Source organism: Populus alba, chromosome 15, assembly GCF_005239225.2.
Source record: "Populus alba chromosome 15, ASM523922v2, whole genome shotgun sequence".
NCBI classification, from domain to species: Eukaryota; Viridiplantae; Streptophyta; class Magnoliopsida; order Malpighiales; family Salicaceae; genus Populus; species Populus alba.
The window spans coordinates 1,019,707-1,035,965 of record NC_133298.1 but is presented as its reverse complement, the minus strand read 5'-3'; the positions used below and the strand labels follow the sequence as shown (position 1 = coordinate 1,035,965).

At 34.9% G+C, this 16,259-nt stretch overlaps 2 protein-coding genes across 3 annotated transcripts; one reads left to right on the top strand and one right to left on the bottom strand.

Annotated features, from left to right (window-relative positions):
* Nucleotides 1–5,200: 5,200 nt before the first annotated feature.
* Nucleotides 5,201–10,555, top strand: LOC118037738 (auxin response factor 2). 2 transcript variants are annotated; one of them, XM_035043827.2, is made up of 15 exons: nt 5,201–5,805; nt 5,892–6,010; nt 6,175–6,270; nt 6,360–6,416; nt 6,518–6,673; nt 6,765–6,849; nt 7,093–7,183; nt 7,269–7,433; nt 7,751–7,870; nt 8,072–8,147; nt 8,225–8,396; nt 8,484–9,412; nt 9,501–9,691; nt 9,821–10,014; nt 10,172–10,555. In XM_035043827.2, the coding sequence occupies exons 1-14, from the start codon at nt 5,676–5,678 to the stop codon at nt 9,990–9,992; spliced, it is 2,559 nt and encodes an 852-aa protein (XP_034899718.1). In that variant the 5' UTR covers nt 5,201–5,675; the 3' UTR covers nt 9,993–10,014; nt 10,172–10,555. The 2 variants fall into 2 exon arrangements, with proteins under 2 accessions (XP_034899718.1, XP_034899719.1); XM_035043828.2 differs by having other exon boundaries at nt 5,203–5,805; nt 8,484–9,391.
* A 1,129-nt stretch (nt 10,556–11,684) lies between these two features.
* LOC118037739 (transcription factor ICE1) lies at nt 11,685–15,887 on the bottom strand. Its single transcript, XM_035043829.2, has 4 exons — nt 14,465–15,887; nt 12,945–13,169; nt 12,406–12,576; nt 11,685–12,036 (listed from the first exon to the last, which is right to left on the bottom strand). The coding sequence occupies exons 1-4, from the start codon at nt 15,665–15,667 to the stop codon at nt 11,953–11,955; spliced, it is 1,683 nt and encodes a 560-aa protein (XP_034899720.1). The 5' UTR covers nt 15,668–15,887; the 3' UTR covers nt 11,685–11,952.
* Between the last annotated feature and the right edge of the window lie 372 nt (nt 15,888–16,259).

Below are 16,259 nucleotides of genomic sequence, written 5' to 3'. Positions count from 1 at the left end.
TCTCTTCTTCCCCGTTGCCAGTTGGGTCCAACACGTGAGCTTGCCCTTCGTTTTCTGGCAACCTATTTTCGTTTTTCTCGTATCCAACTCGACGATATTTTAAAATGCTCTTACAACCTTGTTTACGCGTAGTTAGAACCTAATTGAATAGTTTTCGATCCCGCGTTCAGTCAACTATAAAACTATATATCATTTTAGTTTTTTAAATAAAACAGTTTATTTTACGTGAAAAATTAAAAATAAAACATTTTATTCAACCTGATTAAACAACATGATTTAGATAAAAAAAAATGAAATTTATTAAAATTAACCCAATTAAATCACATGATTGAATCATCTAAATTTCATTTAATTAATATTAGTTAATTTTAAAAATAATTTAATTTTGACCAGTCAATGAAATTGGAGTCTTAGCATGGATAGTGACAATAGTTTTGAAATGCCCTTTCCCTTTTATTTTAAGAAATAATGTGATTGTTTTAAGTCGATATTCTGGAGAGAGAGAGAAAGCTTAAAATATATTCATTTACTTTCCAAACTAATTAAATGAGCTTGAAAAAATTTTAAACTTTCAACTGCCAGTTTGCTTCCTTTCCATTCAGGAGAAGCACTTTAATTTCAAAGTTTTCTCCTTTTTTCTTTTTTGTAGTTTTATTCATGTCAACTTGGCATCTAGAGTTAATTTGATTGTGTGGAGGCCTTTTCGTGTTTTACTGAAGATTCCTCTGCCATAACAAAATTAATTAGTATAGATTTTTGCAACAAAGTTTGTATTCTATTGGATATACTTCATTTTTTATTCAAATTCGAGTGTTCTTATTGGTGATAAATTAAAAAAACTTTTTATTGGAGATTTGCTAGCTTTATTATTATTTTTTTTTTATTAACACAAGTTTTCGAGTTAACTTACACACATCTTAATTAATCTCACGAGTCCTAAAGTTAATAACTATACGGGTCTCTAATGATTATCATATTAATAAACCACATGGTTCAAGTGATGTTTTATTCGACTTTTCAATAATTGTTACACTAGTTACGAGTTAAATCGACAATAGCTTTGTATTTTAAAATAAATTAAGCATTTTTTTTATAATTATTATAATAAAGAATATTTTGATAATCTAAAAAAGATGAAAAACCAAATGGTAGATATTCAGATATATTCCTTTGTAGCGTTTCAATAAATATACATTTAATATAATAAAATTTATCATTTATTATGTGAAACTTGTATTTTTATTCGCTAGGATGATGAGATATCTTATATGAATATAAAGTAAAATACATCTTTATTGAGATTGGTGTAATTATACTGGTAAAATTATTTCTCGTGCACCTATATAGCAAACAAAATACTTGATCTTTCAGTGCGATTCTTTTATTTTTACAACTTACGTGACAATAATAAACAATAATAAAATCATCTTTTATACATCTATAATTAAAAAAAATATCATTACATTGCATTTGTTGTTATGTTATAGAATTGATTATATTATATCAAACCAAGCATATCATAAATGTTTAAATTAGTATTCATTTTCAAATTACTTTGTATTTATCAATACTTGAGAGATGTTGTCTAAATAAATGAACGGCCTTCAATGAATGGAGAAAATGCCTCTCAAACACCTTTTACATGCATCAAACATCAATAAAGTTGCATGAAATTACTATGAAAAGCAAATAAAACGGTCATTGGTTGTTATAAAGTCCATAAATATGCTATTTAATCATATAATACATCCAAAAAAAATGATTCAGGATGTATTTAATATTATAGTCAAATCACCGTTTCATGAGAGTGGAGAAAATAGGTTTTAGACAACTCCCACACGCATTAAACATCAATAAAGTTGCACGAAATTATCATGCAAAACAAATTAATGGTCATTAGTTGTTGTGAAGTTTATAAATATGCTATTTGCTACTTAATATATTTAAAAACACATGATTTAGGATGTATTTAATATTATTGTCAAACCATCGTTTCATCAAGAATAGAAAAAATTGGTTTTAAGCATCTTTCACGGCATCAAACATCAATAAAGTTACACAAAATTACTATCAAAATAAAATTAAACAGCCATTGATTGTTGTGAAGTCTAGAAATGTGCTATTTACTACTCAATACATTTAAAAAACATGATTTATGGTGAGTTTGATATCACTTTCAAACCACTGCTTCATGAGGGAATAAAGATTTTGAAATGAAATAAAGATTTAATAGTAAAAATAAAAATATTATTAAAATCATTTTTAAATAAAAAATACTTTAAATCATAATAGTAAACATATCATTGATATAAATACTTGCTGGTGGTGATGTGAATATGTCTACTTGAAACAGCACCTGGTTCACATGGTGAACTTAACCCAGATCAAAATCCAAATTACTTATTATTTTTCCACCTTTCATGAGCAGAGGAAATGGGTCTCAAGAACACCTTTTAACTGCTGATGCAAAACAAAATGGACTATAAAAACCTATTTGAAATAAAACACGCGTGACACGGTGAACCTAACCTGAATCAAAATCAGAAATTATTTTTTTTCCCCACGTTATCTTACTTAATTTACAATATTTATCGCCTCATTTCTTGCTCCGAGATGCATTGAATCACCGACCATGTCAAAAAGGTACATTGCGTACAAAATAAAACAACATAGAAGGGAAAATAAAAATCAATGAATTTGAAACCATTTGTGTTTTATTCTTATTTATTTTATTTCACAGCCTTTTATATTTCAAAAATCAATTTTTTCCCTTTGGAAAATGATGTTTTCGTCTTAATTACAGCTACAGCTTTTGTAGGCTTGGTTTTACATGATATTTGATATTATAATATAAAATATTTTTTATTTGGGAATATATTAAGATTTTTATTTTTGTTTTTATCACTAGTGTATCAAAATTATAAAACAAATATTAATTTAATAATTTTTAAAGTAAAATATGTTTTTAAAATGCTCCTCAAAGCAAAAATTACTACATTTCCGAACACTATTTCAGTGTTCATTTGAGATTGCAGGAGGCATGTCAAAATTCAAAATTTTTTTGTTTATTTTTTTTAATTATTTTAATATATTAACGTTAAAAATAAATTTTAAAAATAAACAAATATTTTTTAATGCATTTTTAAATAAAATATATTTTAAAAAATAATCATTATTAAACTTGTAAACACGTATTAAGTCTCTTAGAGAATGGAGCAAGAAATTGAATATAGCTAAACTACATAACTTTATCTCTGTGAGAGCACTTCAAACATTTCTAAAAATAGCAAAAGTAACCAACTCGGTTTTATGAAAACAAACATTATAGTCATCAATAAAGCAAAAGATCAAATCGCCATTTAAATTTATCACGATAAATTCATCGTGCGAGATAGCATGGGTTCCAATAGCTGCTCATAATTCTGGTACCCCTACCACCCATGGCGCACGAAAGCACAAGGCGTAATAACTACGAAAAACGCAGTAAAAAAAAGGATAGTGCGCAAGAGAATAAAGACATTGCTAACATGCGCCCGGGTGAGTTAACTACACACCCCACCCATTTCACATCCATCCAAACCTGCCCGTTAATAGTACGACAAGACCACTTCCCCATAAAAAACAGCACAGCTTTTCCATTTCAAGAAACGCTGTTAAGTGTTAACTCAAAAACTCCTATCATTTTACGACACATCCTAACGGCTAAGTCAACTCCGTTAGCTCCGAGAAAATAAAAAATTCGGTTTTTAATTGTAGTTTAATTCATTACTATATCCTAACCCGGTAATAAATTGGACACCCCTACCTCTGTTTCAAAGTTACCAGATAAAGTTTATGTTTTTTTATTGTGTTTTTACTTGCGATTAGATGCGTTTTAAAATTTTATTTATTTAAAAAAAAAAATTAAATTATATATTTTTTAATATTTTTAATGTATTAATATTTAAAATAATAAAAAATACTTAAAAAAACCATACACTATAATATTAAACATGTATAAAAAAATCAAACGACTGGTTTTTTTTTTTTAAAAAATAATCAATATAGATGACTTACCAGGTTATTGAGCTTAGTCTTCACCTTCTAAATGAACTAAGATCGACCAAATTACCTTTTAAATTAGTTGAAAAAATAAATTTAATTGAGATCAAATTTTAAATTAATGAGTTACTAAATCATCACATCTCTCCAAGTATAAGGAGGTAATATTTGGTATTATAATTGATTTTTAAAATACCATCACATAAATAAACACCACCTAGCACCTAACTATGCAATATACTTATGCAAATACTATAAGTTTGTTTTGGTTTATTTTTTTTATTAGAAAAGCAAATATAAAATACATATAGTAATTTTTTAAAAAAAATATTTTTGAAAGTCAAAATCAACGAAGCCTTTTTTTCCAGTTTTATTTAACTTAAATGAATTTTAATATATAACAAAACAACTTGGTGCTTGTATTTCGTTCTCTCGAGGTCAATCTAAACAGATTTTGAAACAATTTTGAAACCACAAACACAAGTAGAAGGATTTTTTTATAAGTATTAGTTGTTTTTTTAAAATATATTTTATTTGAAAAATATTAAAAATATATATATTTTTTATTTTTAAAAATTTATTTTTAATATTGGTATATCAAAACAATAAAAAACACTAAAAAAAATCAAATTTTAATAAAAAGCAAATCAAATTTCACTCCCAACAACCCATAAATCTGAATCACATTAAAAATGTTTTTATCATAAAAGTTTTTTTTAGATCAATTTATAATATAATTAAAATAAAATCTTATTTTTTAAAAAAATATTCTCAAATTGAATATAAATATTAATATAAGATTGAAAGTTGAAAAATAAAAAATTAAACAATGAAATTAATTAAAATAATTAAGTGCACTCAGAGGTCCTCATTTTACTATTTACATCAACAATACTTAGAAAAAAAAGTTATATATTTGGTATTATAATATTGTTTATTTTTTAAAGTATTTTTTTTTATTTAAAAATATATTAAAATAATATTTTTTTATTTTTTAAAATTTATTATCAACATTTATATATTAAAATAATTTGAAAATATAATAAAAAAATTTCTAAAAATATATTTTTTAAAAAAATATTAAAAAAGAAGAAGCAAAAACAAACATTCCAGGCAATGCAATGCAATGCAAATACAGGTGACCGGTTAACATTTGACCAGAGATGGTTAAAGACTCTCCTCCTTCACATACATCACACAAAAAAAGGAACACACACAAAGGGCAAAGCAGATAGATAAAGTGAGAGAAGAGAGAGAGCACCGTGTGTGTACGGGGAGAACACCGTGTGTATACAGAGAAGCGTGAAAGCAAGATTGAATTGGTAACTAGAACTGTGGGAATAGAGAGAAGTGAAGAGCAAAATTGAAGTTTAGATGCAGAAATTTGGTGGAGAAATGGGAGAGAAGTAGTTTTTATGGTGTTAGTGTTGCTTCTGTGTATGTAACCGTGAAGGTTAGAAGGTTTGTTTAGAGAGAGATAGTCTGGTTTAGATAGAGAAAGTTAGTTTTAGAGAGAGAAAGTGGAGAAATGGTGGATTGGAGTTGGATTGTTTGCGAAATAAAGTTAAGTTATTGTGTTTGAAGGTGATTAGGAAGAGATCTAAAGTAAGAGAAGGAAAGATTGTGATAATTCTATGGCTTCAGAGATTTCAGCGAAAGCTAACAGTGGAAACATTAGGGGAGGAGGAGAGAGCTTCACTTCTGGTTACAGTGAAGCCATGGAAGGGCAGAAAAATCATTCTACTCATCCAAGTTCAGCTAGAGGTACAATTCTAGCTTCAATGGATTTTTTTAATTGATTTTTGTGGATTTCTTTTCTTTATTTATGTTTAGTTTGTTTTGTGTTGTAGTTGTAGATGCTGAAACGGCGCTGTATAATGAGCTATGGCATGCTTGTGCCGGTCCTTTAGTGACTGTACCTCGTGAAGGAGATCGTGTGTTTTATTTCCCTCAAGGACATATAGAGCAGGTCTTACTTTGTTTTAGTTGTCTTGTCTTTGCCATTTTTGAGAATTCTCAGCAATCATTCAGAGTGTTTTCGTTATATTTTTTTGTGGTTTTAGTTTGTTTTCTTGATTTATGAAGTTTTTTTTGTTAGATTTTTGATGTGATTGGGTTGTGAAACGGGTGTAGGTGGAGGCATCAACGAATCAGGTAGCAGACCAGCAGATGCCGCTGTATAATCTTCCACCGAAGATCTTATGTCGTGTGGTTAATGTTCAGTTGAAGGTATGGGAAATCTGCTGATTAGTTTGTGTTGGATTTTGAGGGTTTTATGTGTGAGGTTTGTTGATGGGGTAATCTGTGACTTTTTTTAGGCTGAACCCGATACTGATGAGGTGTTTGCGCAAGTGACTCTTCTTCCTGAGCACAACGTGAGTATTCACTGATGATTTGTGGTTATGCAGTGTTTGGATAATCTGGATGGAACTGGAATAGAAATTCTGATTATTTTTTTGGTTTTTTTTAATGCTAGCAAGATGAGAATGTGTTGGAGAAGGAGCCTCCTCCACCTCCACCACCGCGATTTCATGTACATTCATTTTGTAAAACCCTGACTGCTTCGGATACCAGTACTCATGGTGGATTTTCGGTTCTTAGAAGACATGCAGATGAATGTCTTCCACCTTTGGTGAGCTTTACAGCTTCTACCTATGGGTGGGTTTTGTTGAACTAGGACTTTGGGTTGTAGATTTTGAAGTTTAATCCTTGCTTTATTACAGGATATGTCAAGGCAGCCTCCGACACAGGAATTGGTTGCCAAGGATTTGCATGGAAATGAATGGCGTTTCCGACACATTTTTCGGGGTAATCATCTCATACTCGAACAATCAACTTGGTATCCTCTCTAGTATGGCAGGAATGCATGCAAACCTTTCCACCTATTTGTGAATTTATCGAGACCCCTTTTAGCATGAATATCACTATTATTGCTATGAATATGTTAACATGCTGTCATATAGTCTTCGTGCATTTAGTATGAAGGCATGGATTGTTGTTGTAGAATTCAAGATGCCAGTTGCTTAATATGCACAATGATTTCAATGCCAGGCCAACCACGGAGGCACTTGCTTCAGAGTGGATGGAGCGTGTTTGTTAGCTCCAAAAGGCTTGTTGCGGGTGATGCGTTTATATTTCTAAGGTTTGGTTTCCTTTTTATATCATTGATGTTCTAGTATAATATTTATGTGTCTGAGTGGAGTAAAATGTGTATTTGCATTTTATAGAGGTGAGAATGGAGAACTTCGAGTTGGTGTTAGACGTGCAATGAGACAGCAGGGTAATGTTCCATCATCTGTCATATCCAGCCACAGCATGCATCTCGGGGTGCTTGCTACAGCATGGCATGCTGTTTCAACGGGGACCCTGTTCACTGTTTATTACAAGCCAAGGTGACTGGTTTATTACTAATTTTCTGAGGGGAATAAGTATGTTACAGGTCAAGTAATGTGTGTATGGATTTGTGGCATGTAAATTTGTACAGGTCTCATTTTTCTTTGATTCTGATTGTTGTTCATCATGGGATTTGGATTTTGGTTAGCATGGTCTGATTCCTTGAAGAGGACCAGTCTTATTGTTTAGTAAATTATATTGGTAAACTGAACTGAAAGGGGAATCCATGGCTTTAATCTATTATACTAACATGTTAGCAAATATGATTTGAGTGTTTGATTTGCTTACCTTAAATATCCTAAATGTCTTGCTGCAGGACAAGTCCTGCAGAGTTCATTGTCCCCTTTGATCAATACATGGAGTCTGTCAAGAATAATTATTCCATAGGGATGAGGTTTAAAATGAGATTTGAAGGAGAAGAAGCTCCTGAGCAAAGGTATGACAGCTGCTTGCTTATAGGTTTTGTGATGAAAGCTACCTGTTATCTGGAAGTTAAATGTTCACTGGTAGCTTCTCAATAGTAGACCTCCAGTTTTTCATGCCTTTTCGTGTTTGTGATTTAAGCTTTGTAGGATTATTGGATGTTTGTGTCTATGGAAGACATAACATTTTAAGTGTTCATGATTCTCTGCTGTAGATTTACTGGCACTATTGTTGGAATTGAAGATGCCGATCCTGGCAGGTGGAAGAATTCTAAATGGAGGTGCCTTAAGGTAGTGCTTCAGTATTTATGATGCCATGCAACATTTTCATTTATGGTGCTAAACAGCTTTATTTATGGTACTTTCAGGTGAGATGGGATGAAACTTCTACCATGCCTCGGCCAGAGAGAGTTTCACCATGGAAAATTGAGCCTGCTCTAGCACCTCCTGCACTAAATCCTCTTCCATTGACCAGGCCTAAAAGGCCTCGAGCAAACATGGTGCCCTCATCCCCCGACTCCTCAGTTCTTACGAGAGATGGTAGCCCTGTGATTCACTCATTGATGTTTTTGTAGATAATTTGAGCAGCTAGAATGATATTCAGGTATCTTGACTATTAATGTGTAGGTTCATTCAAAGTAACTGCAGACCCTCCATCAGCAAGTGGATTTTCAAGGGTCTTGCAAGGTCAAGAATTCTCGACCTTGAGAAGCGCTTTTGCAGAGAGCAATGAGTCCAATGCGGCTGAACAGTCTGTTATGTGGCCATCCTCAGCAGATGATGAGAGGATCAATGTGTTATCTACTTCAAGAAGATTTGGATCAGAGAGGTGGATGTCCTCTGCGAGGCATGAACCAACCTGCACAGATTTGCTATCTGGCTTTGGAACAAATTCTGATTCATCCCATGGGTTTGGTGCCTCGTTTGTTGACCAAACTGATGTGGCTGCTAATCCAACGAAGAAACATTTGTCAGATCAAGGGCAGTTTAACTTGCTTGCCAGCCCATGGTCCATAATGTCCTCGGGTCTCTTGCTAAAGTTGTCAGAGTCGAATACAAAGGTTCCAGTACAAGGCAGCGATGTAACATATCAAGCACGGGCAAATGTGTTTAGTGAGTATCCTGTGCTTCAAGGTCACAGAGTTGAGCAGTCGCATAAAAACTGGATGATGCATCCCCCGCCATCTCATTTTGATAATCATGCTAATTTGAGAGAGTTAATGCCCAAACCTGTTTTGATGCAAGAACATGATTCTGGAAAATCCCTGGAAGGAAACTGCAAGCTCTTTGGGATTCCTTTGAAAATTAGTAAACCTGTTGCACCAGAGGCAGCAGGGACCGCAAACATGATGAATGTTCATATCCAACCTGTGAGTCAACAACTTACATTTCAATCTGATCAGAAGTCAGAACAATCCAAGGGTTCGAAGATGACTGATGAAAATGAAAATGAGAAACCATTCCAAGCTGGTCATTTGCGAACAAGGGACAACCATGGAAAAGCTCAAAATGGCTCAACCAGGAGTTGTACGAAGGTTGCCCATTTGTTCACAAATGTCTTTCTTTTGGTTATATGAGATATTGATAAATGCATGTTAGAAGAAACCTGAAGCTAATTGCATTTTTTATTTTAATTTGCCTCAGGTTCAGAAGCAGGGGATTGCACTTGGTAGGTCTGTTGATCTTGCCAAGTTCAATAACTATGAGGAGTTGATTGCTGAATTGGACAGGCTGTTTGAATTTAATGGTGAATTAATGTCTCCCCAAAAGAATTGGCTGATTGTGTACACTGACGATGAGGATGATATGATGCTTGTTGGAGATGATCCCTGGCAGTAAGGGCCTTTCTTAAATTTTCTTTAAAATGTCTTGTCAGTTGTCTCTGGAGTCGGATATAGGCATCCATCTGCCGTCTTTTTCTGAGAGGGCCTTGTATAACCGGTGGCATTGTGTGTGTGAAACAGGGAATTTGTTGGCATGGTTAGGAAGATAGTTATTTACACCAAAGAGGAAGCACAGAAGATTAAACCAGGTGCGAAAGGAGCTGAGAATCCAATGGATATGGAGGGTGAGGATGATGCCAAGGAAGCCAAACGTCTGCCACTTCCTACAGCATCTAGCCCTATGAATTGTTAGATTTGTCTCTTTTGAATTCTAGGTAATTTTCTAGTTGTACAAAACAATTTTTTACTTTTCTGTGCTTGCATTTCCTAGCAGCAAATCTTGTTCAGATGCCATGAGCCCTTTTCCTCGTAATTTCTTCCTTTTGAATATAGATGTTGACGAAGAAATTTCTGTGCTGTTCTCTATGTCAGGTTTGGGTACCGGCAGCTAGAGAGTGCAATGGTCATATCAGTTGGTATGTGGTAAGAATGAGATGGAAGCCACTCTACGTATTTCAGGATGTGAAGTTTGCTGGTATCAGAAATAGATGCCAGAATGATATATAATCCAATTTTGGACCTTTTATGGAGTTAGTATTGTATGGTGTCCAGTTATACATAAATATATATACCCCGTAATGTCTAGCGAGGCAAATCATTATCCTTGCTTTTCTCCAAATCATCCCACCTTGTACATAACTATCTTACCGTCACCCAACCACTTTATGTAAGTATACATGTTTATCCATATCATCTAATGGGTTTTCGGGCAAGTCTAGCTCATCTTCTAATGTTCCAAACATGTTGGATTCCGTATTCCTGACCAATCTCAAAGCTTGCTAGCAAATCATTTATTTTTCAGTTTCTTCATCAGCTTTGATCTCCAACGTTGGTGGCCATCACCAAGTGTTTGTAGTAATGGAGGCGCTTGGATCGGTGTTGCATGTGGCCTTGAAGGTCAGGACTCAGGACCGTAAAGAAAACATTTAGATTTAGGCCGACAGTACGAAACGGTCGAGAAGTGGGTGGCTGTGGCTTGTGAGCTAGAACAGAAGAGTGACTGACCCACCCATCCCAGTAAATAAGGGGCCTCGGTCCTCTGCATGTGGGTTGCGGGGCCATGCCGCCAGGGTACCCTTTGGCGAGGAGTTAGCATTGATGGGGGAACAAGGGGGTGTCCACATGTAAAAGATGAGGTAAAAACTAAACTGGGTTATCATTTGTTGCAGCCAATGCATGATGTGGACTATGGAGGTGTCGTCTTGTCTTATCTAGGGCAGCATGTGTATGACGTTTTCATTGGATTGGATCAAAGGACATGGGCGGTTGGACCTGAGTTTTCTCCTTTAAAATTTTGGTTTCTGTACTACACTGATGGGTCTTTCTCGTTCCGTATCTTGCTTGGTTGATGGGAATTCAACGTTCTCTCGAGTAAATTCAAAGTACTATACAAAGTATCGTGTAAATAATGGGATAATTCTTAGCTGGACATGGTTTATGATAGGCCTTGCTTGCAGATATTATGAGATCCAAAGTAGGGACGTTACTGGGATTATGGTTCTTGTTCATCAGCTAGGGTCACCTAATAAGCTTTTTATCAACGAATTCCATCTACCATCTGTTGGAATTCAACGTTGTCTCGAGTTGTTTTCCATTATTATGTGACTTCATTTTAATGCAATCTGAAGTTAAAACTCTGGAGGTATGTTAAAATAAGAACTCGGTGGCCTGTGTAATTTGAAAAATGAGGGTAGGTAGTTATCGTAATTGTAGGAAGGGCATGCGGTGTGTTGAGAAGAAAATGTTACAAAAAGAAAAGAGTTCAAGTAAACAGGGTGTTGATACGCTTGAGCACATGTTAAATTACTGTCTGTTTCAGACATGGGCATGGTAGATTGAAGGATGCCAAGCCTATATGGACAAAAATATGGTAACAGTTTGGGAGTATTGTTCCAAACGGGCCAATTTTATTGAAATGCTTACAGCAAAAGCAGGAAATATTAGAATTCTGATTCTTCCAAAAACTTAAAAACTAATGGTGAATTTTTCTGCATGGCATCTATCCTACAGGGTGGCCTTTGGAGGCAAGCTAACTAGTAACTATTTGGTGGTATAGAAGACCACTTTGATTGACAAAAAGATAACAATCGAGCAACTTTTTCCCGTCAATAGGCAACTGAAGTTCATAAGCTTTCTTCAAGTTCATTTGACCACTACATCATGCCATGGAAACCAGCTGAATCCAGGAGAACTGCTTTAATTTGATCTGGATGCATGTCCTGCCCTTCTTTGCATTGCTGAGGAACAAAAAGATATATGTCATGTCAGCAATCCAGGGGATGAAGCAGACAATACAACAATCCCAACCCAGTCTGAGCACATCTAAATAAGATGGAAAACCCTTGGATAGATGCAAGACCATGCATCTGTTATATGATATATCCCAGAATTTCAAAAGAGACTTCAAACATACAAGCTCAACTCCCTGTAGCTTCTCTTCCATTTTATCAGATAATAAGTACCAACTAACGGGATCATCATAAATAATTAGACATTTACTTTGTTTTTTACTTCACGTGGCGGGTTGACGTCAGTTTATACAAGGCTTGCAACACATTGTCTACAATTTAGCTTTGTATTCTAGATTGAGAACAGAGAAAATGTACCTCAGCTCGGAAAATATCCATGGCAAAACCATTGAAACAGCTAATGACAGCTTGCTGAATGTCTAGCCCAAGGTTATCCAAAGCTCTCATGGTGGAGAGCAAAAGACCTGGTTTGCGGCCACAAAACATGTGGATGTTTACAGCCCTTCCTTCTCTCACTCTAACCTCAACCTGTATGTTTAGCAAAATAGAAACTCAAACAAGTTTAACACCATGAAAAAGTTGATGCCCGAGAAGATTAAAAGAAAGCTTGAAAATACCATTTACATATAAAAACAAGCTTCCCTGTTTGGGTAACTCAGAATTAATCAGCCATTTTCAATATTTATTAGAGACAGACCACATGAAACCAAGTTTGTGCTTGATAAGTTATTCAGAGCCCATGATATCATATCCAAGTGAACTGTTCCATGAATATTTTAGAAGCAGGAACTGAATGTCATGGCAGTAGAAAATAGGGCGCCGAAAAATCTAGGTGATCATCTTGGACACACTAGGGACAATACGGAAATCACAGCACAAAGAGGGAAATAAATTACCCTTGCAGGTTGGCTATTTGGGCTTGGCAATGAGCTAGGGCAAAGTTTATCCATGATACGGCTGGGAAGTGCTGATGGAGTCGGTGTCAAAGGGTGAAAACTTGTGGTCGGTGTCAATGACGAGCTGGGGGGAGTCGACTCCAATTCATTATGGAGATCATTAATCCTTTGCAGAAGTTCCTTCAAGTATTCAATTGCATCGCCAAGGATTGATGCCCTATCCATCTGTCAGCAAAAGACCATTAAAACTCACATCTTATTATTTTAATGAAGCACAGGCAAAAAAATTGAAGTTCCAACATCCAAATGCATCTCCTAGTAATTAGGCTTAAAAGAGTGGCAGGGTTCTGCTTTCCTCCTAAAATATCAGATTTTGGAGAAAGCATTACCGAGTTAAGCCAAATTAAACAAAAAGTACAAAAACTGAAGACTACTGTTTCAAGAGCTTGTCATGTCCATTATGAATCTCAATATTCCTCAGCCCAAGATGACTATTGAACATGTTATGTCAGCCCGGTGATAAAAATTCAATGACAGATGCTAGAGGTTCAGCCAACCAAGACAGTAAGAAAATAGGTTATTTTGAATATTTTTTACTTCTTCTGCAGTTCCTGAATCTATATGAGAACGAAAATTAAATGACAAGATATTTCTGAGGATAATTAGCAAAAAAAGTGCATATGTGTGTGTGTGTGTGTGTGAGTGTGTGTGTTCTTACGAACCAGCGTATAATGAATCAGGTTATGAACTCTTTTCTGATTCAAGGAAACTAAGGAAATCCAAACAGTTAGGTGAGTGCTGCAATTCACGTTGGACCCAAGGGGAAGAATTTGGTTTTAGGCAGATCCTTCACAAATTCAAGGTATCTTGTGTTTTTCTTATGTATTTTAAAGCTTAATAAGTTAAAATAAAACCCAACCTTTACGCTTTTCTCTTGTTCAAAACACAATCTCAGGTATTTTAAGTAAGCCAGCAACTCATGTCAGAATCACAAGCTGTGTATTGGAAGGGGATTTCTTAAAAATCGAGATCCATGTGTATGCCACGACAAGAAAGCAAAAAATACAAACAATTTAGAAGTTTTAGGAACATTGAACTTCAAACAGGCACGGATAGAAAGAAATGTTAAGTCTATGGAAGATAGCAAAACATATATCAGCAAAAGGAATTCAAAATAAGATTTAACCAATTCAGAGGAAAGAAAAAAGAAAAGAAAAGAAGAAGAAATTCTGAAATTCAACAACTTTATGTTGAAGACAATTTTTAATACCCTAACAATGGCCCAAAAAATTATGGTGAAAGTAAACAACTCTACCAGGGTCCATGTGAGAGGAATTAATGCACTTTTTTTTATCCATTTCTCAACATGCAAAAACAGAAGATGCTATTCATTCAAAAAACAATTTACAAACATTCTCTTCAGACACAAGCACACACAAACATGCTGGATGATTGTAAGGACAAAAAATAACTGGTAAGAAATATCTAATTCACAAGAAAATGATAAGGAAAATTCTTACTTTACTGATCTTTGGAACAACAGACCTCAGCATGTACAGCCTATCATTGAGCTTCTTCCGGCGCCTCCTCTCTGCCATCAAATTCTTAGCTGGAAGCCCCTTCTTCTTCCCCTTTTGATCCACACCACCACCACCAGTAACACCACTATTCGCTTTTGAACTAATCCCACCATTCTTACCAATCTCCTCCACCTTGGTATTCTCAGTAAATTCATCAGAATCATAATTCAAACCCGACCCATCAATGCTCACATCCTCAAGAAAATCATCCCCGCTACTAAATTTTCTCTTCTTGTCATTCTCTTCACTAATTGGAGTCATTTCACTCTTCCCTTTATCTCTATCAATCCCACTCAAAAGTCCCAAATTCCCTCCATTATCACCCAAATTCTTCCTCAAAGCTGCTCTCTTTTGAAACAAAGTAGGTTGCGCACCCATTGAAGGGTAAGTCTCAAGAGGCCTTAACAATTTAGACCTGTTTAAAAACAATTGATTCCCTGAATTCTCATCAAACCCTCTAAAACTAGTTAACCCAGGACCATTTTCAGGTAACTGAAGCATCCGAGAACTTGAAAATTGTGGGTCAGAACATAAATTAGGAATGCTAATCTGACTATTTGAACTCAAATCCGAGAAATTCCCCAAGTTTCCCAAAATTCCACCTCCCCTGTTTAACAAAGCTGAAACATTTGCTGTTGCAGCTGAATTTGTTCCTTGATTCTCAAGGTAACCAATTTCACTCAAATCAAACCCATGCTCTAAAGGGTTGTTAGAAACCACATTAAGGAGTGAAGACAAAGACGGTTTTGGATGCATGAAGTAATGTACCTGAGAAGGATCCAAGTTGTTGAAAACTGAAGAGGAAGGTGAACAAGATGAGGAAGAATCCACTTGGTGAAGCAAAAGATTATCTGGGTCACCAAGACCTGGTGAAAAGGTGAGGTCTTTGATACTGTCTTGATGAGTTTGATGAATAGTATTGTTGTTGTTACTCACATACCACTCATCTTCCACTTCAAGCATGGATTTGAAAGTAGAAAGAGAACCCATTTCTTCCCTGCCCTCCAACATGACCCCACCACAACCAGCTGCAGTAGTGTTGTTAATGTTGTTGTGGTGGTGGTGGAGGTGGTTCGTTGTTGAATCTTGCTCTTCTTTATGATCTTCCAGCCAAACACTGGTGCTATTTAGTCTAGAAAGCATGGTTTTTTCCAGTCTTTTTTAGAGAAAACTATAAAGGAAAGAAGACAAAACAAGTTGCTTAAAAAGAAAAGGAGAGAAGAGACGGAGTTAAAGAGAGAGAGGGACGGAGGGAGAAGAGGACGTTGCAGAAGGAAAAGGGCATTAGCTTTTTATAAGCGAAGCTTGCTTTATTGGCATTGTTAAGAGCCAGAGAGGTAAAGATGTCCATTTTTGAGAAAGGATGTGACACGCTCTCCCTTTGAACGTTACACTAATCACTCCTACTCTACGAGCCTTTGTCTCTTTCGGTGTTTCTGGCTAACTTTTTTTTTTTCTTTTTTTTTTTGAAATCACATCAGGGCCACTCGTTCTCTTAACCTTAATTTTGTGCATCTTGTTCCTGTTTTGCTTCCTCCATCTGCCAGCAAAGTAAAGAAAGAGACTGCCGTTTTAATTCCCATAAATCTTTTTTTTTTATTATTTCTTGGGATCAGGGAAAAAAAATAAATTACCTAAAATTTATGCATCAGGCTCTACTTTGTGCTAACAAAGAAAACCATACTTTATAAATTGTTATTTATTCCTGCCATATTTTTCAGGCCCGGGTTAGACT

Excerpts from the sequence above, each read along its gene's own strand:
- LOC118037738 (XM_035043827.2), top strand. The coding sequence starts at position 5,676 with ATGGCTTCAGAGATTTCAGCGAAAGCTAACAGTGGAAACATTAGGGGA. Across the intron at positions 6,011-6,174 it reads CTCAAGGACATATAGAGCAG|GTGGAGGCATCAACGAATCA; the intron begins GTCTTACTTTGT and ends AAACGGGTGTAG. Across the intron at positions 7,184-7,268 it reads GATGCGTTTATATTTCTAAG|AGGTGAGAATGGAGAACTTC; the intron begins GTTTGGTTTCCT and ends TGCATTTTATAG.
- LOC118037739 (XM_035043829.2), bottom strand. The coding sequence starts at position 15,667 with ATGCTTTCTAGACTAAATAGCACCAGTGTTTGGCTGGAAGATCATAAA. Across the intron at positions 13,170-14,464 it reads TTGTTCCAAAGATCAGTAAA|ATGGATAGGGCATCAATCCT; the intron begins GTAAGAATTTTC and ends TTTTGCTGACAG. Across the intron at positions 12,577-12,944 it reads CAAATAGCCAACCTGCAAGG|GTTGAGGTTAGAGTGAGAGA; the intron begins GTAATTTATTTC and ends CTAAACATACAG.